The 26,233-nt window shown below is 40.3% G+C and overlaps 2 protein-coding genes and 1 pseudogene across 6 annotated transcripts; 2 read left to right on the top strand and 1 right to left on the bottom strand.

The window, feature by feature from the left end:
* Positions 1–3,595: 3,595 nt before the first annotated feature.
* On the top strand, positions 3,596–7,827 carry LOC120794679 (annotated as a pseudogene).
* Positions 7,828–8,343: 516 nt separating this feature from the next.
* On the top strand, positions 8,344–10,078 carry LOC120794301 (gamma-crystallin M2-like). Its single transcript, XM_040135238.1, has 3 exons — positions 8,344–8,392; positions 9,183–9,425; positions 9,803–10,078. Exons 1-3 carry the CDS (start codon positions 8,384–8,386, stop codon positions 10,076–10,078), a joined length of 528 nt encoding a protein of 175 aa, XP_039991172.1. The 5' UTR covers positions 8,344–8,383.
* A 3,138-nt stretch (positions 10,079–13,216) lies between these two features.
* On the bottom strand, positions 13,217–25,371 carry aldh18a1 (aldehyde dehydrogenase 18 family, member A1). 5 transcript variants are annotated; one of them, XM_040136033.1, is made up of 19 exons: positions 25,158–25,371; positions 25,009–25,040; positions 24,768–24,875; positions 23,075–23,226; positions 22,012–22,161; positions 21,211–21,315; positions 20,905–21,063; positions 19,928–20,018; positions 19,336–19,460; positions 18,407–18,551; positions 18,198–18,271; positions 17,860–17,959; positions 17,287–17,507; positions 16,875–17,012; positions 16,409–16,604; positions 16,164–16,285; positions 15,867–16,053; positions 14,295–14,390; positions 13,217–14,098 (listed from the first exon to the last, which is right to left on the bottom strand). In XM_040136033.1, exons 3-19 carry the CDS (start codon positions 24,853–24,855, stop codon positions 13,902–13,904), a joined length of 2,346 nt encoding a protein of 781 aa, XP_039991967.1. In that variant the 5' UTR covers positions 24,856–24,875; positions 25,009–25,040; positions 25,158–25,371; the 3' UTR covers positions 13,217–13,901. The 5 variants fall into 5 exon arrangements, with proteins under 5 accessions (XP_039991967.1, XP_039991966.1, XP_039991968.1 ...); XM_040136032.1 differs by having other exon boundaries at positions 25,153–25,371; XM_040136034.1 differs by lacking the exon at positions 25,009–25,040.
* Positions 25,372–26,233: the final 862 nt, after the last annotated feature.

Genomic DNA, 26,233 nt, shown 5'->3' on the forward strand with positions numbered 1-26,233 from the left:
CACTGATAGGCTTCAGTACAGACAGGAGCTATGGCACTGACACACACACAGAGCCGTAGCACATGAATTCGTGCCATTGTCTAACTCATGTCTATATACATGCGTGTACAAGCTTAGTTACAAATGTATACATGCAAGCAAACACACACGCACACATACAAGCTGCTTAGAGATATGGCTTTGGTTTAAAGAACTTAAAACCGCCACCCTGCAGACAGCCAATGCTTTGGCTTCTAGTGCCCTCTAGTGCTCAGAACCACCTGGCAAATTAACTGGGATAAACTTGCCAACTGTGAAGACAAACTGAGTCCTACTGAAACGTACTAGTGTAACAGAAAGAATGAACAAATCATATATGCTGCTCAACTTGTGTCTAAAACTAGTGTAGAAATTGGTTTTATTTAAACATAAAGTTGGCTATTTCCTGATGAATCTTACAATATCCATAGAGGCAAAGAGTTTAAAAAGGCAGGCACTCATTTTGAATAACAATAAATGTAATTTCATAGAAAATCTGACATGTTAAACAATAAAAAACATTCAAATCATAAAACAGCCACATGTACTTCATAAGTGCAAATTCTGCTATGTGCATATCTGCAGTTCAAAAGAACCAAAGGTCTAAATTAAATTTAGATTGAAAGATCAAAATTTTAATACATCATATAACTGTCATTTTTTTCATGTTTTTTACTATGTGTATTTAAACAATTATCGGACATATTTCATATCTGTAAAAAAAAACCCCAAATGATCCCATATGTGAAAAGGCAAGAAACTATTGAAATGAAAAAGTTGATATATTAAACAATGTTCTTTTCAGAAACGCTGGCTCTAAAAAAAGGAGGCTTATTTCAAATAATATTATCAGTCTGTCTTATCTGTAGAGTTCCATCAAATTGCTTTAAAATAAGATCAATCAAACTATTTAACATAAATATATAGCTTTTATTTAACAGTCAGCCCCTAACGGTTCTGCTGTTTTAGGACTAAGTCTAATTATTGCAACATTTTCTAAATAATGTTCCTTTATTCTCAGTAACTTAACAGCTGCAACACAGAAAAAATGTAATCAAAACAATGAAAATATGCTTTTGTTTGTTGGGCTGACAATAATATCTCTTAATCAGATGAAACTGAATCTCTTTTACATTTCAATAACTTAAATGTTTCTCGTAGCCATGTTGTAAAATGATTTAAAAATATACATGAAATAAAAGTGGTTAATGACTACAACGGGTCTTATGGGAAAGTGATGTAAGACTTTTATGTAAAACCTCATAAGCAAACAAGTGCGTTTGGACCAAAAAATGCATTATGTTATTGTGCTCTCTGTTATATACTAATGTGTTATTAATGTGGTGCACAGGAAAGGCCTTTGAAAAACTGGATATCCAAGTAACATTATCAAGGTGCCATACATTATAAACAAAATTTTCCCATAAAATGTGACTGAATAACATCACACTTTTTACCTTTCATGTATTTATCCCCTCAGATGATGAGTTCCTTCGGTCATATTCGTTGTGCATGATTTGGCACAGAAAAACATTTTTATTCCATGTCTCATTATGGAACACTTTCCCCTGTGAGGATACTGTAAATCGTTAGATAAAAATACATAAACTTTCTGTTTAATACCTGAAGGTATTTATTTCATTAGAGAGGCACTACAAAATATATCATGAAATCACATAGCAATCAATTCTGAAGTAAAAAAAAACAAAACAAACAAACAAACAAAAAACAAAAAAAACGATCCAACACATTTGAGCACATTCAGCCAAAACCAATAAAACCTAACATATTTAGGGCAGCTAAGGTCACTGCCTTTGAGCAACTCTATCTTCCATGTGAGGACACTAATGTAGTCTTATCTGCTGCTTAATGTAGTATAATAAGGAAGGGTTTTGTAAATCATATGCATATATTTTTTGCACATGCATGATAGAGCCAGCAGAGGTGGGATTTGAGAGGCACCTCAAAGCTATGATTATCCTGAGTGTCTCTGCCCAATAATGTTACCTGCTGGGACAGCAGCACTGCTCCTCTAAATAAATTGCAAGTGGCCTTGGGCAATAAGAGGAACCCTCCTTTGATCTGCCTGACTGCCAACGAGGAAAATGTGCAGGCAGTCAATCAAGCTCTTAAGGCTTTGCAACAATGGAGCAGACCCCAGTTTATTATTTATTTTTTAAACTGATGTATTTCATTATCACAAGGTGTCTACTTGGTGGGGTAGCGGGCGTGGGAGGGAGGGGGGCGACATGATCAATAATTGATATGCGGTGTGAAAAAGCTGATTTGCTGCCTCTCCTCTGGTGCACTTGTCACTAGCTGTTGTCAGAACACATTTGCTTTGATGACAAATTTGAAGAAGTGAACAACAGCATCACATCTGATTACAAATTTAGTGAGTGGTGAAAGGCAGGGGTCCCTTCTTGCTGAGGCTCTGTTTGTTCAGGGCGCTCTGGAGGAATGACTACCAGGCTCTGAGGTGAGTTACAGTCTTGTAAGTAGAGAGATGAGAGGGGGTTGAACTTTTTTGTCATGTGTCAGTAAACAGCGTGACTTGTTTGTAAGGCACCTGGATTACAGGATGAAAAGTTGCTCTTTAAACCTTTAAAGCTTTGGGGCATGGGAGACATGCCACGTCAAAACAGAGTGTGGAGATGAGGAGTGAGAGCAGCTAAAAGCCACCACTCCCCCAGGTGTGTGTGTTGAGAGGCAGAGGAGTTGTCCTGCTTTTCACAGGGTTCGGTCATGCTGTATGGTGGAGCATCTCAAATCGATTCAGTCAAATAAAGGGAGAGGCTTGAACGATTCAAACAATCCAGGTTCCCTGAAAGACAGCTAGGACTGACATGAAGAAAATCTGTAATAAACAAGACTTCTGTTGTTACAAAGTTACTTCTGAGTTTAAGATAAAAAGGAAGAACTGTGATTTAAATTTGTGATTTTTGAAAGAAACACAATTTGGTAGAACGCCAAATGCTAAGAGGGATCTTCTAGTGATATGAGCATGTTTTGCTGTAGTATCACTTACTGTTAAAGCTCACTAAAAGGTAAAAACTGCATTCACTGTGAATGGGTGAGGGTTATAAAACAGGTATAATCTTAGATGTGCAGTCGTGTTAAGAAATGATGTTACCTAAATGATCGCCTGCAGGTCATCAGAATCAAACTAAGAGAAAGTCTTTATGGTGATTTCACTGCTAAGAGCAGTTCTTAATTAGCCTAAATGTTTTGTTTTTTTTAATTACATGTACAGAGTGGAGATTTACCACAAACTTTAAAACTAAATCCTGATGGGTAACAGTTCAACACAAAATCTCAGGGAAAAGAAAAACAAACAACATATCAACAACTCAACATAATTGACAGCTGCATCCATTTGCTTGGTCCAAGCCCCCTCCCTCCTGCTTTGCCACTCTGTTCTTCCAACACCATTTCCTCTTTTAATTATCCCCCAGCAAAAAGATGGAGCACATCAGACGCATCGCGGTAAATCCTGGCCCTGGCACAGGCTCATAGTGGCTTCTGCGTCTGGCAATCCCGATAGAGCCTGTGCGCTGGCAGTGACAAGAGAGGGAGGATGCCTGGAGATTTTCTGACAGAAAGAATGGAGAGGATGATCTCTCAGCAAAAGAGAGGCCCTCATTCCACTCCCGGTGTGGGAGGCTTTTTGGCGCGCGCTTTCCGATCATACCACATTTTCAGCACCAGATTAGCCAGTCCTCAGGAACTAAACTCACATAGACCCCTTGTTTACACCTCAGTACCGCAGTGTTTTTGTAATGACTGTTCAGTAAAAGAGCACACTGGAGGCACTGCAAGCACGGCTGCTCTCCTATCTCTTCCTACAACATTTTTGGGGTGAGATTTACTGTATATTGCAGGGTCAGAGAGACCCTGGTTTGGATTAAGGGAGTATGATTTGTTTTGAATTGAAAGAAGTCTCCCCTGACCTGAAATGTGTTTTACAGAATGAATTGCACATTCACACTCTAATTAGGTATCAGCTAACCGAATGGGTTGGAAGCGGAATATATGAAAAAGGTTGCAAGTTAACTAGTGCTGGGGTTGCTATCTGTCAAAGTTTCTCCTATCTCTGTGGGGTGCACATCAATCACAGAGGTCCCAAACTGACAGTTATTCTGCAGGCTAATAGTGTCGTCATCTCCCACGCGATTAAACGGATTGCACAATGAGATCCTCGGACACAATGGAGCCGCAAAATCTAGCCCCCCCCCCCCCCCCCCCCACTCTGTTCCCCTCTCCTTTCCTTTTCTTCCATCATTCTGAGATGAAGAGTAGAATGCTCCACAGCGGGTAGCTTTCTTCTCCTCCAGGGGGAACTGAGAAAGCAGGCAAGGGCCTCTGTGATGTTACTTTCCCTTCAGGGTGGGGAGGAGATGTCTTGTAGCACAGCTAAAGATGATCATTTGAGAGCCTCTGAAACAGGGTTCCCCTATGGAAGCTACAGAGATGGAGAGAGCCAAGGTCCCGACTAATGAGTTAGGGTTAGCTGATATTCCTCAGTGATGAAAATGAGAACAATGACAATGATGGTAGTGCCAATCAGATCTTTTTTCCCCCTTGGTTTAGAGATTGCATTGCACCTCAGTTACATGCTTCTCTCAATGCAAAGGTCAGAGGTCAGACTGAGCGGCAGCCTTGGGGCCGGTGGAGTCCCACTCAAAGACACCTCAGCACAGCGAGTGCTTGCTATTATATCACACAGAGTTTGAACAAGTGCTTTCCAGCCAGATATGGTTTTTTCCTGTCATTCTGCTGCCCTCTTGTATCAAGACTGGGTAAAAAGATTTTACATGTAATAGGCATGATGAAAGAACTCATTAATCTATGAATGAACATATGAGAAAAATCTAAACATTTGTTTCTTATATGTTCTGATAAAACCCCTCCTCCCGGAGAAACTATTTGCTCCAGAAACTCACAAAACAAAACAACATCCCATCTGATAATCTGCCACAATTATGCTGCACAGTGTGATGAAAGGATATCAATGATCTACTTATGTCATAGAAAAAGAGTGCATCTTCAAACATAAAACCTACTGAAGCCTTTGAGAGTTTCAAGTCGACGAATGATCAAAGGAGCAAAAGCTTATCAATGCTGTTCCTTAACACTGAGACAGTGTCATATGGCTCCGGATATACTACCACAGTATTAGTGTTTTTTGGCCAGGAACGTAATGGCTATTGTGCTTTCTAAAAACAACTGCCTTTTTACACAGTTGAAGCTACAAAAGCCACACAAAGTGGAGAGGGGGCATGAGCTCTTTATCCTGATGAAAGGCTAAAGGATGAGACTGACCTTTCTGGCATCAGCTGAGCTTTGGGAACACAATACATGGCGGCAACTCTTTCTGGCCTTTTCCCCTTCGGCTCTGGGCTATGCTTACAAGCCAAAGACTCAAGTCCAAACATCTATCATTTTATACAAAGACTCCAACATGCACATGCCCCAAACCCCTCCTTTTATATCACACAAACAAACATACTCACACAGAGAGCAATTCTGTCTGTACATCTGCAAACAAACCAGTCCCGTCTGGCATCATAGTACAACTGCAGGCTATGGAAGCAAAAAGAGACAACAGATCACTGTAGATTACATCAAGACAAAGGCTTGACTCAGTCCAAAGTCCACAGTATCAGCACCACTTTCCTTTAACAGGAATTGAACAACAAATACATTGTGACCCGTACCACTTAGGAAACGCAACAGTCCAAACTCACTTAAACTTGGACTGAATGAGAGGTAACTATGTTGCTATTCTCCACCCGAGCAAGACATGAAATGTAAATCATAACTTGGTTAAGTTGTGGGTTAGTGCCCACCAAAATGACCTAATCCACTGTACACTTTAAAGGCTTTGTTGTTGGGGGGCCACATACCTAAAGGACCTTTGTGTGATATTTCAAAAGCCTGCATCAAATGGTCAGTGCGCAAAAAGGGTCATGCAAGCACAGACTCGCAGTGATCATTTTTGGGAGGGGGCGGGGTCAATTCTATAGGTAAACTCTAGCGGAAATGAGATAAGTCACCAGTTGGCTGTCAGACAAAGGGAACGGTAGTTGGTATCTGAAAAAGTAAAGAGTAGTAGTCCCTGATGTGTCAGAGACCTCATCATCAATGAGAGAGTATAAAAGGACCTGCAAGTGTGTCTGCGGTGCGCAAACATCCACAGCCCTGCAACCATGGGAAAGGTAATGCAATATGACAACAGCTTTGAAAAAAGAGGTGAAGGAGGAAAATGGCATATTCTGGGAACGTGTGTCAAATATTATAACAGGAAAAGAGAATGCAGCAGAGGGTAAGAGAAGTAGCAAAAGTACTCATTCAAGTCAAAATATTAGCTACAAAAAATAGAATGGACTGAGTAACTCTTGAAGACTTATTTTTGATGGAAAAAAATGCGCCTATAGGTGTTTAAAAGGCAAGCATCTCTGGGGATCAACAATTAAATATGGCAACAAATATGACAGATTCATTGTATTTCTATGATGGCAACAATTTTGGCTCCTTAAATTTGAAAAGTGTTGTCAGATTGGACAAATATACAATGTGTTTAAAATTAAAGTCAGCTGAAACAATAATTTCAATTGCTTTGATTTTCACCTGTCAAACACTGAAAATAAGAATGGAGACACATGAACACATGAAGGACTCATGAAAAAGTAACTGAGCTTGTTCTAGGGAAAGCAGTGTCCCCTACAGTCCATTCACGTGTATCGCAACCAGTCAATCTATGTATCTAACATGAATTCGATTGGTACAAGCCTCTTTCTCCTTTTCAAGATTATCTTCTACGAGGGCCACAACTTCCAGGGACGCCACTGGGAGTGCACCAGTGACTGCATGGACACCTTCAGGCACATCAACTGATGTAATTCCATCCGTGTCAGAGGTGGTCACTGGGTGGCCTATGAGAAGCCTTACTACATGGGTTACCAGTACATCCTCAGCCCTGGCGAATACCCTGACTACCACTGCTGGATGGGCTTTAACAACTGTGTCCGCTCCTGCCAGATGTTCCCCCTTGTAAGTCAATCAAACAGACAGATAGGACTGGTAGTCCCCCACCCCCCACCGCTCACCTTATACATCAAATGCCGCTTTAGAAATGGATGTCAATCATTGGCCTTTTGATGTCATTTACAGCTACTCAGGCAGGTCAAGCATAAAAGTCTCTGTTGTAGGGCCTGCAAGGAGACCCAGTTAGCCTTAAAAAGGAATATGATACACCCCCCATTAGACTTGGGGCCTTCATTCTAATTCTGTTAGTCACATTGAGTGTTTCTGGCAGCTTGGGAGGGGGGGTGAATCTAATTCTGTCAGGCTGCGAAAGAGTTGTTGCTCATTCTCATCTGTAGTTACTTAAAATTCAAGTAGCACAAGTACTTACTTGAATTTAAAGCTGAAGGATCAGCTAAGGACAGAAAGCTCTTCCAAAGTGCTCTCCAGGGCTCACAACTAACAAAATAGCATAATAATCATGTTCTGATTTCTTTCACATCCAGTATAGAGGATCCTACAAGTTGAAGATCTACAACAGGCCTGACATGATGGGACACGTGATGGAATTCATGGAAGACTGCCCCAACGTGCATGAGCGTTTCCGCTTCCGTGACATTTACTCCTGCACCATCATGGAGGGTTGCTGGATCTTTTATGAGCACCCTAACTACAGGGGGACGCCAGTATTTCCGGCGCCCTGGAGAGTACAGGGCCCGTGGTGACTGGGGCTGCCACAACCCCATGGTGGGCTCATTCAGGAGGATAAGGACACTCATATAAACTCCACCCATGCGCAAACCACATGAACATTAAACACTCGCTTTTCAAACAAAAGCAATTCCCTTTGTGAGCTTATTTGAACAGATCCAAGCAATATGAAGATGAGTCTGAAGTACAATAACACCCTTTGGCCAAGCAGTAGAATTGCTCCATGCTTAGTATACATCTTCATCCCATAAAAGTCTACTGCTTCTTAATGATCTAGATCACCTCCAATACCTATCGAAACAAACCGAACCTTTTCTCTGTGATGCCATGTCTATCCTCACAGTCTGCATGCAGGTTTCTGTCAATAAAGGCAGATGCTGCAACTCTTACTTTAGCCCTTTGAGAAAGTGCAGTTGTACAGTATTTTCCATGGACAGACAGAGCTTTGACACAGACAAAGCGGCTGCTGCAGCCCGCCAGTCCTATAGTGTTCTGCAGGCTATAGAGCGTACTGTGCTGACACGACAAAGCTTTGTTTCATGCTTGCAAAGGCCTGATCCCAGCAGGGTCTATAAAGAGGTCTGGTACAGCCCGGCATCTGGCCTGGTCTGAACTTAACACAGTTACAATGGGCAAGGTAAGTGTGCAATTTAAGATATATATAGTAACAGCAACTCAAATATTTGATGTCATATATTGATCACTTCTGAACTGAAAATGCTGCAAAGACACACTCTAAAATATTTTTTTTTTGTCACATAAAATACTAAGATCTCCACTGAGTGAAACTCAACAACTGTTGCATGTGGGTAGAAATGTATTGTTCAGTAATTTAAAGGAACTACTGACTTTTCCAGTGAAGATACTGTTTGCTTACCAATTTTCAGGACATATACAGGGATATAATAAATAATAAAATATACAGGGATAAATAATAGATTGCAAAGAATCATTGTAAAAATTTGAATAAATAACATTGAACAATATGCTAATAAAAACTGCAAAATAAGAAATACTTTTATGACTTTGTTTTCTGTTGAGGATGCAATTATCAACTTAGCTTGCAGGTTTTTTAAAGACTTTTTCTGTTTATTAAAATATACCACATGCAACACTATATTTTATTCAACTCTACTGCTGGAACATCATTTGGGACATTTTTCATACGCCTTTAGGCTGATCTATACCAAAATTCATTTAAAAATATTCTATGCAAAAACTTTTTTAGATAAAGTTAACTTGCAAAACCTGGCTCAGAATACTAAATGGTAAGGTTATGAAAACCATGCACACTAAAACATTGTAGTCATTATTGCTGATGAGAGTCTTAACAGCTGGAGGACAGTTAACTACTCATATAAGGTTTATGTTGGTTTACCCTTTGTATAGCCCCATGGTAATAATTTCCAACTGTCTGTCATATGCAGATTATCTTCTACGAAGACAGGAACTTCCAGGGTCGTCACTATGAGTGCAGTAGTGACTGTCCTGAGATGCAAAACTACTTCAGCCGCTGCAACTCAATAAGAGTGGAGAGCGGTTGTTGGGTGGCCTATGAGAAGCCCAATTATGCCGGCTACCAGTACATGCTACACAAGGGCGAGTACCCCGACTACCAACGCTGGGCAGGCTTCAATGACTGCATCCGCTCCTGCCGTATGGTACCACCTGTGAGTTTTAACTGATGCCCTACCCTGTTTGTAGCAATGTTCCCACTGAAGGTTTTCTGTAGAACTGCCAGTTTAGGATAATTTAGTTCTCAAGCCTAGTCCTACTGTTTTCACCTGACAGTGCCAATACGTGTGGGTATTTTAAAAAATCTCTTTTTGGCTTGACCTATAATTGCAGTAAAAAAGTAAATAAATAAAAAATTGCGTCAAAAGAAAAAATGATATAGACGGGGTCGTAGGATCGGGACAAGTTTAGTGAAAGGAAAAAAGTTTGTCCATCAATTTATGTCAAGTTGTCCTGTTATTCTACTTGACTGTGGGAATACTATAAAGTTGAACAAATACATCACCGTAATGTCTCATCATTTCTTCCGTAGTATAATGGGAACTACAGGATGAAGATCTTTGAGCGTTCTGACTTTGGCGGCCAGAACCTGGAGCTAATGGAAGACTGCCCAGATCTGAATGAGCTTTTCCACACCCGTGACATCTCTTCTGTCAATGTCATGGAGGGCTACTGGATACTGCATGAACACCCTAATTACAGTGGACGCCAGTACTTCTTGCATCCTGGAGAGTACAGGAGGCACAGCGAGTGGGGAAGCACCAGCCCTACCATTGGCTCTCTGAGACGTATCACTGAGGTCAACTGATTCACAGTTTTTTGTTTGTTTTTTTTTTTTTTTTGTTTTACCCTTATTGAGGGCCACTGTTGAGCTTTCCACCCTCTTGTTCCCCTAATGCCAACAGTATCTCAGTCTGGTCACGACATTGTGATGTCCAAACCTGAAATTATACATTTTAATGATGGGGGTTTTGGTGTGTCTGATGTTGGGTTCTAGTTTTGTTGGGTTGCTCTTTATTGTTGGGTAATATTCATTCCAAGCTCAGTGCTGAAGCAAGGCTCACAATAAATAGTGATGATCTTGTTGTTCCATAGCAATATGGTTTGCCTCGCCGGTCCCCAACCTCCTGTCCTACTGGAATCACAATAAATGGAAACTTGATGAACGTCAGCTAAAGTGAGCCTTTGTTAATTTTCTATTGACTACTACAGCTGTCACTTTCAAAAGATCAAGGGGATGGAGCTGGTCATAAATCTGTGGGATAATTTTCTTTTTAGCGTGGTGATTGAACTTTAGTTTCATCAGGCCACAGAGTTAGATGTAAATATAACCACTGAGGTCCTAGTAGGACGAAGAGTTTCTACAGTTTGCCGTGGTATTGTCATTCCACACACACAAAGAAAAATTATCAAGGAAACAGAAGCTTATTCTTTGAAGTTCAATATTAAAAAATATCTGAGGATGGGCATGTAGGAGTCTTTATGAGATCACATGGTACACTGTAAGCGCTTTGGGTCCATGAAAGATGCCCGTATTAGATCTACATCACAGGGCCAGTGCCAACTCAAAGAGTTGGAGTCAAAGTGGCCTGGTATTAGCCCTGAGCATCAAGCTCTGTCAGAACAAAAAAACAAAACCCAGTACACATCCCTGCTCATGCATTTTTCATCAGCCCAAGATACTCAACCCTTTCAGAAATAAATATCAATTATTGAAATTGTTAATTAGACACTACGCAATTGGTGAAGATACACATGAATAAATAACTTTGACCATTAATTATTGATTCAAAAAAAATTGAAGCCCAGTGGGGAGTGCGTTTGAGAATCTCTTAAGATCAAGAACAACAAGAAATATGAGTTTTGGCCTTGAGTAATGTCCAATTAAAGGATTGTTGGCTTTGCTGTACAAGTCCAGTGATTTGCCCTTATCATCCTTCTTATATCTCTGTAGACAACAATAGCCAACACACCATCAATGGGTGCAACATGGGATCAAATCAGCTGGGGTCTGGGGGCTACGCCAGATAAGAGATGATAGGAAATTTAAAGGCCTCGGCCATAACTGGAAGTTAATTTGAGGTCATGAAGGGGCATTGGCTTCAAATATTAAACAAATTCAGGAGGTTAGAACTTTTGATTCACATAGAACTGCAAAAAACTTGTTAAAATAACATGTTTAACGTTTTTTTTTAAGAATTGCAAGCTTCACATAAAAACAGTAAAAGTAAAATTGAATACTTTCTAAGCGTATTTGCTTAAATATTCAGTATAGTCATGTTGTGTGATCTACTGAGTTCTACTGACATGGTTGGTCATTTTTTTCAGTTGGTGAGTGGGATTTAAACTGAGAGCATAAGATATTAAGCATAATGGACAATTATGATCTGATATACGGGGTTATAGTTTATTGTTAAAATATGATTATTTCAATGCAAAATCAGCATCGTTTTTAAAGTGTAATAGATGCATTTCAGTGAGCAACCTGGCAATGGAAGCTTTCCCTTTCACAACAGAACACTCCACAGTGCTGTTACCAGTTTTTAACTGCTACTTAAGTTAAAAACTGGTGTTAATACAGCAATGCAATAACTACATTAGTTACTTTCATGCATTTTGATATTTAAAATACAATTTTATAATATAACACTATGCATCAAAGACACAATACTCTGTGTCCCTGGATTGTTCCTTCTCTACCTCAAGTCATTTAGAGAATTTTTTCAATCGCTCCAAACATAAAGAAGAAGAGTGAGATCCGAGTTTTGTCTCTCTCTTCATCTCAGAACCCTTTGGACTTGGTGATGGGAAGCTGATTGAAGGGTAAGTAGTGCGTTTTGGAGAATGAATTCTTCAGATGATAGAAAAGAGAAAGAAAAAGAAAGAAACAGAGAAACCCAGAACATAAGCCTGTGATTCCATTAGTCGTCTCAGTTCTCCTTCTCCCTCTTTTCATTTCTGATGGCTGGATAATTAAACCTCTATAGTATTGTCTTCCATCTTCCTTGCCCCACTTCCAGCAATGTGAATTCCCCTATGGGCAACTTTAAAAAGACCCTTTTTAGACATCTGTTTTTCAGATCAGTGTGACTTTTTTCCCCATTAATTTGTGTTCTTTGTGAAAGTAGAAAGACTAGTGCCAGGACAGAAAGCAACATGAATGTAAAAATCCTCAACATTTAAACCGCAAAAATCAAAAGGAAGTAAGAAAAATATCCAAACATTCTTTTTCAACATTTTTTTTTTTTTAATTCTACAATATTCCTATTAAACAACCCAAACCAATCCTTAAGTGTGCATTGCAAGACATCAGATAGGAGCTCAGAGGTTGGAGTGTTACAGAGCTTAATTTAAAAGCAGTCATGCTCTCCCCTCAAGCTTGAAGGAGGCAGCTTGTCAATTACTGTTCCTGCTCTGACAGAGGCTTTGGGCGCCACAAGAAACCAACAGGAAAACAGCAAAGCGTGGAAAAATGAGCAGAACTTGTAACAATGATCAAATAAAAAAAATATATATAAATAAAATGGATGCATTCAAGTTGAAGTGCATTTTAACTTGTACTACTGTACAACACAACCGTGGATTTCTGATACTCCTGTATCAAATATACTATTAATTTTAGACCTGTAATTAAGTTTCAATACAGAAAATCTTAAAATCTGAAACATACCAGAAATCGTTAAACTAGTTAGAGAAAGTAAAAATTTCTACTGTAAAATTCCACCCTGTAGTGCTATAAATCCAGCATATCAGGTCATCAAAATACCTGTACATTTAGAAATATATAGAAAAATCATCCTGGAATGCAGCAAGAAAATAAAATGTTGAAATGTTATATGAAAAAAAGAAAGCAGTTACAGTACAATAACCATCAACCTTGTGGGTTGCAATCAACTAAAATAAAAATATGTACAATCAGAACAGGAACTTGATTTTTTTTTTTTAAAGTACGGACTAGGTTCTATGATATTAAATTAAAAATATGTTAGATAAAGATACATTATGCCCATCCTCAAAATACTGTGTTTTTAGTGGCTAGGGAGAATCATTAACTATGCTGACCCTTGACCACAGATACATTAAGCGTTTGGTAGCTTTATCAAATAAAATTGATAAAAAGTAAGTACATTTTGGTTGAGACAATAAAGAATATTTTGTAGTCCTCCTCTCTGATGAACATTTTATGGTTGAAAAAAAGAAATAAATAACCAAGCACTTCAGTTTTCTTTGATACATGTATGACAACAATTGTGTTTATTTTCTCTTAAAGAAAGTAATCTTAGTTAATTCCCAATGAATGTATTATTTTGGAGTGTATTATGATCACCACGTAATACCTCCTGCAGGAGCCTATTAGGGTGACTTCCCTAACTCATGTAATGTCATATCATAAACTGAGGTAGTATTTAAAAAGAAAAAAAAAAAAAAAGAAAAAATGTAAACTCTTAGTGTCAATGAACAACAGTATAATCTGAACAGGAACAACTTGCTGGTTGTGCTGATAAACTGGACCATTGGTGGGGACATTAGCCATTATCTGTCCCAGATGAATGGCTGGGGAACTGCTGGTGATCAATGCAAACCATTTTGTCCAACGTTAAGGCCAAGAGGGTGTTGTGACAGTCTCTGGTCTAGTTGCTGTCTCTGTGTCCAGCTAAAGCCTGCCCAACAGGCAGGTTTTCATGGAGGTACTTCATGGTGCCATGCTCAGAGAAGTCAGCTGCTGTGTGCCCGTCACCTCTCAGGACCCACTTGGTGGTGAGCAGCCCGTCCAGGCCCACAGGGCCTCGGGCATGGATACGTGACGTGCTAATACCAACCTCTGCTCCTAAAGACAAAGCCATAGACAGAGAAAGAAAGAAAAAGTGAGAAGGGTAAACAAAAAACAAGGGTGCAGAAAAAGCGTGCAGTTGTCTTGAGAAAACAAATGAATATGAGTAAGAATATGTGGCTGTTGGGAAAAGGAGACAAAGCGAAAGAAGCAACAAAAGGACAGATGATATGGTAATAAGACCACCACATACCCAGTCCAAAGCGGTAGCCATCAGCGAAACGTGAGCTGGCGTTCCAGAAAACACAGGCACTGTCCAGCTGCTGCAGGAACTGCTCCGCTGTGTCCTCTGTAAGAGAAAAACAGTTTATTGGTGCTACTAGTGAACAAACTTGTATCTCTGATCTAACAGCCTTTCAGGCATTAACGTGAAGTATGTGACAATGACAGTTATTTTGGTTATGCCATAGGCACTGAATACCTCTGTCAATGTTATTTTAGGAGACACCCAGTGCTACAAAATCCTGTGAACCGTGAACATCCACTCAAAAAAAAAAAAAAAAACAACAATCTGCAAGGCCTTTCTATCATCTTGTCGCCAACTGCTCTCTCATGGGGGAGTGTTGGGACTTTGTAAATATAACTGTAAAGAGTACGGTCTAGACCTGCTCTATAAGTGCCCTGAGATAACCCGTTATGATTTGGCGTTACAAAAAAAAAATATTGAAATGAACTGAACTGAATCTTGGACTGGATGACGTGGCCAAGACTAAGAAATCCATGAGGTGACTCTCAGTGACTCTAAAATCAAGTACACCAGTTTGTATGTAAATTCTTATACAAATATTGTATGAGTGAATAAACTCAGGCTCCAATTTCTGCACAAAAAGCCAGGGAGGATTTTTCCCCTGATGACTTCAAAGATCAAGAATCCACCAATCTACAATATGTGTTTCATCTATTCACTATCCACCTACATATTTTATCAGTATACTGTATATATCTATTTTATAACCTGGATATCTTTTGTCCACTATCTATCTATCTATCTATCTATCATAACTCTCAGTGGTCAACTTTGAGGTTAGCCAACACTGAAACAATTAAAAACATTTTAATTCATTGAGGTACCTTGTGTGGTCACTAGATGGCAGCAGTACATCCTCCACTGCAGGTGAGAATAATCCTCAATGTAGAGACGTGCGCAGCACACTTTCTCATGTATTTTTCAAATGCTGTTCACCGTTGTTTTTTCTAATGACTAATATTCTGTGTATCTGTATGTTTGCCTTAAATGAGCTATTTGTACCTCGGTCTTTCCATGCATTTTTGTTATTATGTACAGGATCTTTTTCCTTAGAATGGTTCTGCTTGTTGCGGTTTATTCATGTTATGAATGCTGCTGTTTATGTGAACAAAAAGTAAATTATAAACAAAAAAAAAAACAAAAAAAGATTTCATGACATTCCTAAAACTTGTTTGACAAATGAACAATTCATAAAAATGGCAACTTTTAGTCTTTACTGTCCACATAGCAAATATGGCCATAGCCTTTATAAAAAAAAATAAAAATTAAAAAAAAAACAGGAAATACTCTGCACACTACATTCACAAGTGTAAGAAGAACTGTCAGAAAAACCCATCTGAAGAAGACAAGACAAGACTGACCAAGACTGAAAAGACTATTTAGTAAAATAAGATGAGACTAAAATTATGGGAGACTGTATCTTTCCTGAATGGATTTATGCCAGTTTAAAATGCACAACTTTAATGCAAAGCAGAATTATCAAAACAACTACTAGCACCAACACATTGGGCCACATACCATTTTCTGTGATGATTACATCTGTGTGGGAGCTGCCATACTTGTGGATATGGTCCACAGCCTCTTGCATGCTGTCCACAACCTCCATACAGCACTCCAGGTCACCGTACTCTGTCCGCAAGGACTTGGCCTCTGATGGGCTGAATGTCAGGTAGGAGGCAAATCGAGGGCCTGCATGAATCTTCACCTAGTGGGGGAAAAAAAAAAAAAAAAAACACCTCATGAACAAAAATAATTAAAAGAACATTTAAAAATTTGTGAGTTGTTGTACTATTGTAAATGCATTTGGTGCTTTACCCGTTCAGTGCGCAGCATGTCAATGATCTGATCAAAAAGTGGGGTCCTCAGGATGTCTCTGTGAATCAGCAGAGTCTCCATAGCATTACATGCAGCCGGGTAGTCACACTTTGAGTCTCTGACTGGAATGGGAAAAGATCAGTAAATTACTGACATGTTCATTGATGGTTGTAATCTAACACGTCTGGTAAAAATGTACACATGAACTTCCTATAAAATCGGCAGGGAGATTTGCATTTGCTGACCAATCTTGATAACTTTGTCGACGCTGGCGTCTGTATCGACGTAGACGTGACAGATCCCCTCGCTGTGACCGAGCACCGGGATGCCCTTGGCGGCTCGCTGAATGTCCCTCACAAGCTGGGATGAGCCTCGAGGGATAATCAAGTCGATCATCTTGTCCAGTCGGCATAGATCCTCCACCTCCTCCCGAGTGCTCACCTAGAAACAAAAACAGGTTTGTGAATCACAGCAGATAGAAGTGTAGCAGATACTTCTACATGCTGTGAGTCACAACTTATTGATAAATTATTCATCAAGAATAGAAATGCACAAACCAGGTTCTCTAAGGCTGATTTCTTATCGACTGATTAGAAATCCGCCTGGTCTGCATGCTTTTTCGAGCAGACCTCTGAGTTTCTCTCTGTCCATGAAATGGGCAACATAAAGTTTGTAGTGTCTCATAACAAATGTGCAGGAAACCACATTTACCAGTTGTACAGCCTCTCTGACTCCGTGCATGGAAAGGGCCCCCTGGGTGAGCTGGTGGAGAACATGGTTTGTGTTGGCTGCCTCCTTGCCACCCTTCAGAAGGAGGGCATTACCACTGGCTATGGCCAATGCTGACACCTGGATAAAAAACACACAGGGTCTGTGATACTACTGCTTTCATTTCAAGAAAGTCTTGGGAAAAAAGTTTTGCACGCATACCTATATTTGAGAAGTCATTAAGAGAAATATATTGTATATATTATAAAGTTTCAAACGCAAGTGTTTTCGTTGTGACATAAAAATTAATGTTGTTTGCATCTGCCAAAACTATAAATAACTAAAAATATACATCTACAAAAATTAATACAAAACTGCCAGGAGTGTTTGTGCTATGGCAGATCTCTCTGGATACCTGTGGCAAGCAGTCAGGTCTGGCCTCAAAGATGACCAGAAGAACTCCGATGGGCACAGTGATCTGCTCCAGCTCCAGGTTGTGAGCCACCCTGGTCCTGCGCAGCACGCGACCCACGCTGTCCTGGGCTGCCACAGCTATCTGGCGCAGACCTATGGCCAAGCTGTTTAGTTTGGCCGGTGACAGACTCAGACGCTTAAGCATGGCTGGTGGCAAATGGCCTATGGAGGGAGGGAGAGCAGGATTACACGTTACTATCAGGTAATATAGGATCAAACTCTTATTGACTGAGGCCATCCATTTGGAGGGAAAGTTATTAAGTCATCCTCTGGTGAAGACCTATGGATTTTTAAATTTTTTTTTTTTTTTTTTTACAAAGTCATCTCTTGATAAGTTTATGTTGCAATTTGAAGGCAACAATGAAAGTTATAGTCAAGTCCTTCCTGCCAGAGAAGAGCCATTAGCCATGTTTTATGGCTAAAACAGTGCCACAAACGTTCCCTAAGTGCTGGCTTCTACACTTCTACATCCGCTCTAAAACACACAAATTGAGTGGGTGGCGCGCTCTGCTACCTGCATTAACAGCCAGGTCCATGTCCATCTTGTTGGCAGCCAGAATCTCTTCCTTCCTTTCAGTCAACAGCTCTGCTAAATGGCAGATGATCTCACTCCTCTGAGAACAGTCGACCAAATACAGGCAGGATGAGCAAATAGCACATCTATCCACAAGGGGTCAGAGTTTTTCTATATCTGATAAAAGGTAGGCTGAGGACAAACTATAGTATAAGGGTTTATAACATATTTAAACATTTTTATGTATAAACTGAAACCCTTAAAAGTAATGTTTACTGATCTAATAATATTAACTGAACCACAATGGACTTTTGCTTTCAATTCAAACAATGTGTCACCTGGTCTGGGTGAAGAGATGCCAGGGTTCTTCCAGAGTTACGAGCCAATTCTGTCTGCTGCTCCACAGTTGGGCCTGGTGAGGAGTCAGGTTAGAGGGCAGACTTCAGTCAAAGAATTAAGCTACAGAAGCTGCAGCTTTACTAGGGTTGCAATAATACTGACATACTGAGGTCGAGTGAGAGAGTCCATTCAGCCCAGGCAAACTCACCTGCAGGTTTGATCTCCGAGAAGAAAGTTCCCACCTTTTTCCCCTCCACAATGTCAGTGATGACATGACCTGTTACTTTGGGGTGGGTTCCGTTTGCGATGACCACTGAAGTGCCACCTTGCAGCGCCCACAGCGCAGCCTTAACCTGCAGACAAACACGGACAGAAACACACAGGTTCAATTTTAAGGGCCCCTTTAAAACCTCTGCTTGCAGTATGTTTAAAAAGGATACGTTACAATCTCAATTTAAATGTAAAACCTTACTTTATATTACACAAAGAGACAATATTTTTATGTTTATTTGTTTTCTCACTGTGAACACAGGCAACTATCCCAAAATGTCACAGCAGCCTATAGCTAACTTCATATGGTTCAGCAATACAACAATGGTTATCTCCTGGTTATCAGGAGGTGCAAAGTGACACTGCACAGAATGGTTCCAGATGACGTAAAGTAAACCAACATTTCCAATATTCTATTTCTCTTCCAAGTACTTATATTGCTCTTATTTCATCATGTGTGCAGATGACCCTGATAAAGGCCCAAAACGTGTTTGTCTCACAATTAAGTTGTTCTCTTGTAGCGTACAAGAGCTGTCAAGACTAGAGTCGTGCCGGAGAGCCTTACTCATGATCATCTATGCTCACAGGAATTTTGCAAATAAGTCCCTGGCATTTGCACTGCTGATCTTTACTTGATTATAGCTCAGAAAAATTAAATTTACTATTAATTAATTTAAATTTTAACATCTCTCATTTGGAATTGAGTTCTCTCTCTCTCTAAACATGAAAAGAAAACTGAAGTAGAGAAAAATCCATAGTACAAAAGGCTGTTCCCTTTGCCCACGTGAGGAGTGTCTACTAAGATAAGATTTTTTACTTGAACATAGACAAACATTTTAACAGACTGATTATGGATCGTCAACATACTTTGGCCTCCATGCCTCCAATCCCAACTCTGGACTTTGTACCGTAGGTGATGGACTGCTGGTCTCCAGGGTAAAAGATGTCAATGAGCTTGGCGTCATCTGTTCCAGGGGGGCTGTTGTACAGTCCTGAGAAATCAACAGTTCTTATGCAACTCATTTGTTCATACATGGGACATACATGTCCGGCATAACACACACTTGGGTCCCTTCAGTTTTCTTTCAGAATATAAAATAAAAGTTGCTGGGTCTCAGCTATTTATTTTTTTATTTATTTAAAGGAAAAAAGACTTCCTTGTACCAGAGTGGTCTAACGTTTACTCTGTCAAGAAAATAAGAAAATCTGCTTATAAATCTACAGAACTGATGCCGACTGAATCCACAGCCATGACATGTGCACGTGCACAAGAACACCTTGTGTCAACCCCATCAGCATCACTTTCAAACATCAGGGCAGAAGGTCTGTGTTTGCCTCTCTCATATGACTCTTAGTTGACCCTGAAAAGGCTGTTTTTTTTCCCCCCGGTGAAGACAAGGGCAGATGGTGGTTGTTACCTAACAGCTGATCCGGACCATTATTGTGATAACACACATACCTTCCACGTCAGAAAGCGCGATGAGCAGGTCAGCCTTCATCTCGACAGCTAGCCTCGCCGCCAGACTGTCATTGTCCTTAATGCTGATCACCTATGGAACCAGAGAGTTGCTGATGTGAGCTCCTAAAGACAGAAAACCACTGGCAGAAAGTCATCTGCCAATTTACGCATCTGAGTCTTTTTAAGGGCTGGAGAGGCAAGCTGATAAATAGAAAAAAAAAAAAAATACCTTAACGCTTACGTAGTGTTAAAAACTGCTACATTTACTTCTATTAGTGAGCTGTCAGGGAAAATTTTCAAACTCAAATTATCAACAGCCCTTAGGGCCAACTTTGCATTCCAATCTGAATTTTTTCTAGATGATAAAGTAAATTACTAAGACAAAACAACCGCATTAAGTCCATTTGAGTCCTCAAAATAATTATATATACACCACCTATGTTAAGCATAATTTAAGTAGGCCCAAAATTACTTGCCGACCATTTTTAGATTTTTTTTTTTTGTTTTGTTTTTTTTACCAATTCACCAACAAGCCACACCAAAAATAATCTATTTTAGCAGTGTGACGAAAATATTTGATTTTTAAAAAGTGAGAATACTGGCGGTATGTAAACAAAATAATCAGTGACAGAGAGTGAGGTGCAATTATCTCCAAGAAAAGAGGTGTTAGTTATTTTTGCTTGAGAACAGGAAAAGGAGACGTCTACCTACAGAAGTTAGTCCCGGTCCCCTCTGACAGGACCCCCCTGGCCAGTGACTGCATGCACCTGACTTAATGCTTGAGGGCGGAGCAGATGAGGTGAAGCAGGGTGGCAGAGGTCTTTCAGCACATCGTGTGGATGGTAGAAAATACCGCAGCTAAGGAACGCCGCGTGTCTATACTATATAAACACCGTCTCTGCAAAGCCCTTCAGCACCCCTGCTGCCACCGCTACCCTCACCACCAGCAGCGTCACTCCCATGCTCTCTGTACCCACATTTACCCCCTGCAGGTCGCTGTTGGGCTCCGGCGGGGGCACCACAGCATCGTTGGTGTTGATGATGGGCACGATGTTCATGCGCAGCAGCTCCTGCAGTGTGCTGTTCAGGTTCTGCCTCTTTTGGTCATCGTGGAAATCCAGATTTGTTACCAGGACCTGACAGCACAGGAGGGAGGAGAGAGCAGAGAATTAAAGAACAATGAGTGAGAGAGAAAGATTAAAAGATGTTACTCTGCATGAAATACATACGCGTCTGTAGCATTTCAAAGTGATTTTTTTTTGCCATGAAGTAAATGTAAGTACCTGTGCGGTGCAAGTGCTATATTGGGTGAACATGGCCTCGTAAAGCGCCATCAGGCCACTCTGTCCAGCTGCAGCACAGGCCCGGGCCTCCAGCAGCGGTAAGGACTGCAACATAAATACAGCAAACATCTGGTTACATTGGTTCCTTAAAGAGACTATCTATCCAGCTTTTTGGCTTCTCAGGGACACGTTTCAATCAAAGCACAGGCAAGCTGTTGTGTCCAAAAACCTTTGAGCGAATCATCTATACACAGGGATCACTGAATGTGTCAGAGTGGAAAGGTGGTCTTTGATATTGTAGACGGCAACTGTTACAATCTAAAAGCTGGCTTGCCTTATGGTGGTGTCAATATCTAGCACGCAAACTTGTAGTGAAATGTACTGTAATGTTTGGTTGAGTGAACTATCAGACAAAACTAGCGGAAGACCTTAGACTACAGGGCAATCAATACAATGGCACCATAGCATAAACTGCTTAGCGAAGAGTTAAGACCAACACCAGTTTAACAGTCTCAAGAAACAATAAACACAAAAGGCATTTTTTGCAGGCTGTTGTGTTGCATTGCATTATACTGGACAGATGTCAGCCAGTACTGTTTACATCCACTGTATATCCAAGAAAAAAAGACGGTGATTTACTTTGGCAACAAAGTGCAAAAGAACTGAGGTCACCTCCACTTAAATGACTGAAGTTTTAAACCCACAGAGAGTAGCAGCAGCAGTTTCTTCTTTATGTGACTTTGTTGATTTATACTTTAACGTTACCTTTAAGAATCAACACATTCCTCCACCTTTCCTTACCATGTCTTTGAGCTGACTGTGTCCGGAGTGCAGCGCCTGTCGGACACTCTGGGACAGCAGGATCTCATGTCTTAATCTTTGCTTGCCAAAGGCCACTGCTCCGCTGGTGACAATCATCATCTCCCTGCCTTGATTCTGCAGCATGGCCACCTGGACAACAATACAACCAATTAGGAGTAGTGGATAGTGAATCGCAGCTGGGAACCACAGAGGTTTCTTGTTTTTTTTTTTCCTTCTGGTCAGACTCACTGAGGATTTAGCTTTAAAAGTTCAGTTCACCTATATTAAATTCACCCCTAATGGTAACATGTTATTTTTTGTTTTATTTGTGTATATTTTTCTCTGGGATTTTTGCTTCCACCAGAATACAGTGGGGATGAAAGGAATTACACTTGTGCTGTTCAAAATGGAAAAAAAAGTCACATTTAAAAATTCAATGCAATGTGTGTTTCTTTCTGTCCTTCTACCACAGAAACAGTCTCTATCAAAACTGTTTAAACCATTTTGTTGATTATCCAGAGTAACAAAGAGACAGAAAGAGTTTCCTGTTGAAATATATGTAATTATTCAATGACAACAACAGTCCATTTACCTACTATATTGTTGTGGAGAGATAAAACCAAGACTATCTGCATGACCAGATACCACTAGAGGTAAGTGAAAAAATGTTTTGGGTGAACTGTCCAAAAATGTTTGTTTTTTTGGCTCTTCTTTCTAATAATGGAAGCTTATAGGTTTCCAGATAGTAAATGAGAAGTAGAAGAAGAAAAGGAAAACTAAATATACAACAACAAAAAATATTAACAAAAATGGAGTAAGTTGAATCAGAAAAAAAGTATATTGGAAAACGTAGGAAGATATGTTTGTGAGCTGGTCTACAAACATAAGCTGCAGTGTATGGGAAAAAACATGAATACCCACTGATGGGTTTACACTTCACAGAACTTGAAACGGAAGGTGTCAAAGCCGGTCTTTTCTGCTTATTTTTCTTCCCTTTCTAGATTTTCCTACGGGAGCCAAGCACTATTTCAAGTACAGTCTGTGTTGGTTATGTGGTCCTCACCTGTTCCACAATGGAGGCCAGCCTCCCCAGAGCCAGGCCACATTCATCGCCACGAGTTACCACAGCACTGCCAAGCTTCACCACGATCCTCTTAGCCTGACGCAGTTCGCCGCGGTGGGCAAAGGAGCTGCCATGGGCCCTGTCCTGGGGAGCTGTGTAGAGGGATGAGATCTCGACTAAGAATTCACCTTAGCTGTTGTCTAATTTAGAGGAGGCACTTGGTTTATGAGATCCATTATTTACAACAACAACAACAACAACAACAACAAAAAAACTACTGAAAATGGTGTCACAGACTGTTGATTTTTCTAAAAAGTCTTGAGAATGTTCGAGTAGAAAACTAGCGATCAGATGAAATGAACAATGGTGCTGGTAGAGATGGCACCTAAAACTGTTTCAAAGCTTTGCTTTCAAGAAACTTCAAACCCACACAAAACATTGCAAACACAACAAAACTGTGCAAACCCGCCTGTTTTTCTGGGTTTTCATTTCATTGATTACATGACCGAGGCAAAGCCCTCCCCTGCTTCCAAATGTAACCTGGGACACACATAATCACAGCCTTCAAACTGCCACATCAGCAGGGATAGCAGAAAGCCTGTGCTGACATTACACATCTCTCTGGAGCAATGAGGCGCATGAGAAAGAGAGAGAGAGAGAGAGGCCTGTGACATCTTGAACAGACTACACTAGGTCAGAAAACTCCCTGCAGGCAAAAAAATCTCCAAGTTATCACAGCATGTTTTAACAGCAGTGTCCCAGATGTACTTCTGCAGTTCACCACATCTGCCTGCACATACTTTATTGACAATGTTGGTATAGTCACAGACGATACTACATTCATGAACCAATTTATTTACTTTCACAAGAAAACCATCATGCTTTCTAGTTAGTAAAGGAAGGGCTTTTTAGGGTAATTACTAGGCCCACCATTATTTTCCAAAGCCTGGGGTGACCTCTTTGAATTGCTAGTTCAGTCTGAGCAACACTCCCAGTCCCAAAATATATTCAATTTGCAGTGATACAACAAGGGAAAAGCAGCAAATGCTCACATCTGAGAAGTTGAAATCAGCAAATATTTGGCATTTTTGCTTGATAAAATACTTAAGCGATTATCATAACTATTGTTGATTTTAGTCCTGCAACTAATGATGAATGTCACTATCAATCAGTCTAATGATTATTTTTCCCAGTTGACGGATGAATTGTTGGGTTTATAAAATGTCAGAGAGTAGTGACAGGTACCCATCACAGTTTGATAAAGCCTGTAGTGTTGTTTTAAAAAACGTCTGTTTTTTTTGACCAACACTACAAAACCCCAAATACATTCAGTTTACTGCTGCATAAGGAATAAAAATGCAGATAATCCTAAAAATGTTTACTACTACTACTACTACTACTAATGTTTAGTATTTCTGCTTGAAAACAAGATGTAAAACAATTAACTGTGTATCTTAATAGCTTCCCATTAATACAGTATTCTGTCAATTGACTAATCAAGTAATCTTTTCAGCAACAGAATCCTCTCTTTTTTTATCTAAAGACCTGGGGTCACGGGTTGGTTGTGTTGCTTTTCTGTAACCCAGGCCGCCGGATGGGACGGGATGTGATGGCCGTGGGTGGACCGCCTGATATGCACAGAGTTCCCATGGGGATATACAATATGACGATGTGATGGTGCAGCTTTGCTTGCCTCGTGTCAGTGGTCTGGTGAGCAAGCGGCATGCGTGTCTCTGGGAGTCCAGCGCGGTCCTTGAGAGGGCCAGCCTCTGCAGCAGCATGGTCAGTTTAGAAGCCTTTGCTGTCACGGGGACACATACAGAGAGTGAGACAGACACACACACACACACACACACACACACACACACACACACACACACACACACACACACACACACACACACACACACACACACACACAGGGAGAGACAAACCTGCATCAAAGACATCCAACTGTGGTATTTGCCTGGAAAAATCAAGAGATGAGTATTGTATTCAAACTGCAACGCGTACAGTCAAAATATAATTATGCTACCGGTTCCCTGGAGGGCAAAGTAATTAAGAGGGTTTGTTCTCACTTAACCTCGTGAAGTCCCAGTGTATGTCGTCCTGTGTAACGTCTTCTAGTCAGTTCCGCTCATCTCCTTGGGCCAGTTATTCCTTCATTTATCACACAAACAGTTTGCACAAGGGAGGGCTCAGTGTGTGCACGACTCCTCCCCTGACTGACAGGAGCCGCTGATGAAATTGTCGCTGCAGCTTGCAGCGAGTCGTCGCCCCGGCGTCTGTAAGTTAAATCCCGCCACAGTAAAAAAAAAAAAAAAAAGAAAGGACCGGAAATTAGCGCCTTGCCCCTCGGGCCGCGTTGACGTTAAAGTTACAAATGTTGCTTTGCTACAGAGAAAGCCTCGTAAATTGGCGGTGAAGTGGCCGGATCTGGCGTCGGGCCGGCCGGCGAAATGCGGAAAAAGAGCGGAAGTGTCGTTCAGACGCTCGTATTTCAAAATAAAACTCGGCCTTAGGGGAGAACAGAAAAAATAAAAAAGAAAAGCTAAATGCCCCGTTTTCCCATTTTAAACCATATAACACTTTAAATTCGGAACGTTAGTAATAACAGCAGTTATTAGTTAGTAGTTAGCTAAAAATGACAAGATATTATTAGTATCAAATGATTAGGAGAAGAATAATAACAACAATAACTTGAAATTTCAACGGTTTGGGTCATTTTACGTTGCCCTCCTCTCTCTCTCTAATGTTAGGGGTCTTCTTTTACCTCTCAGGTCACCAAACTGTTAAATTCTCACGATTACTCAGCTGATGATCGGTTTCCCCACGTTACTATTGGGGTCTGGTGATTATTTTCAATCACTGATAGTTGGATTGACTGGTGATGGCTGAACACACTGCAGGTTGTATGCGGTCAATGGATGGACACGTTTTATACAGCCTAACTCTATACTGCAGAACGTAAAATTGTAATTAAATATAACATTTTACTCTGTACAACTAGTCCTATGTCAAAAATTATGTAACTGGTTAACATTAACCCTTCAAACTTTTTAATTAAATTGCAATCTCTAGTTCTATAATGTAAAAAAAAAAAATCCACAATGTAAAAATAAATATTTACATTGTATGAAAATAAGATAAATGGACGCA

Source organism: Xiphias gladius, chromosome 9 (genome assembly GCF_016859285.1).
Source record: "Xiphias gladius isolate SHS-SW01 ecotype Sanya breed wild chromosome 9, ASM1685928v1, whole genome shotgun sequence".
In the NCBI taxonomy this organism is placed as follows: domain Eukaryota; kingdom Metazoa; phylum Chordata; class Actinopteri; order Istiophoriformes; family Xiphiidae; genus Xiphias; species Xiphias gladius.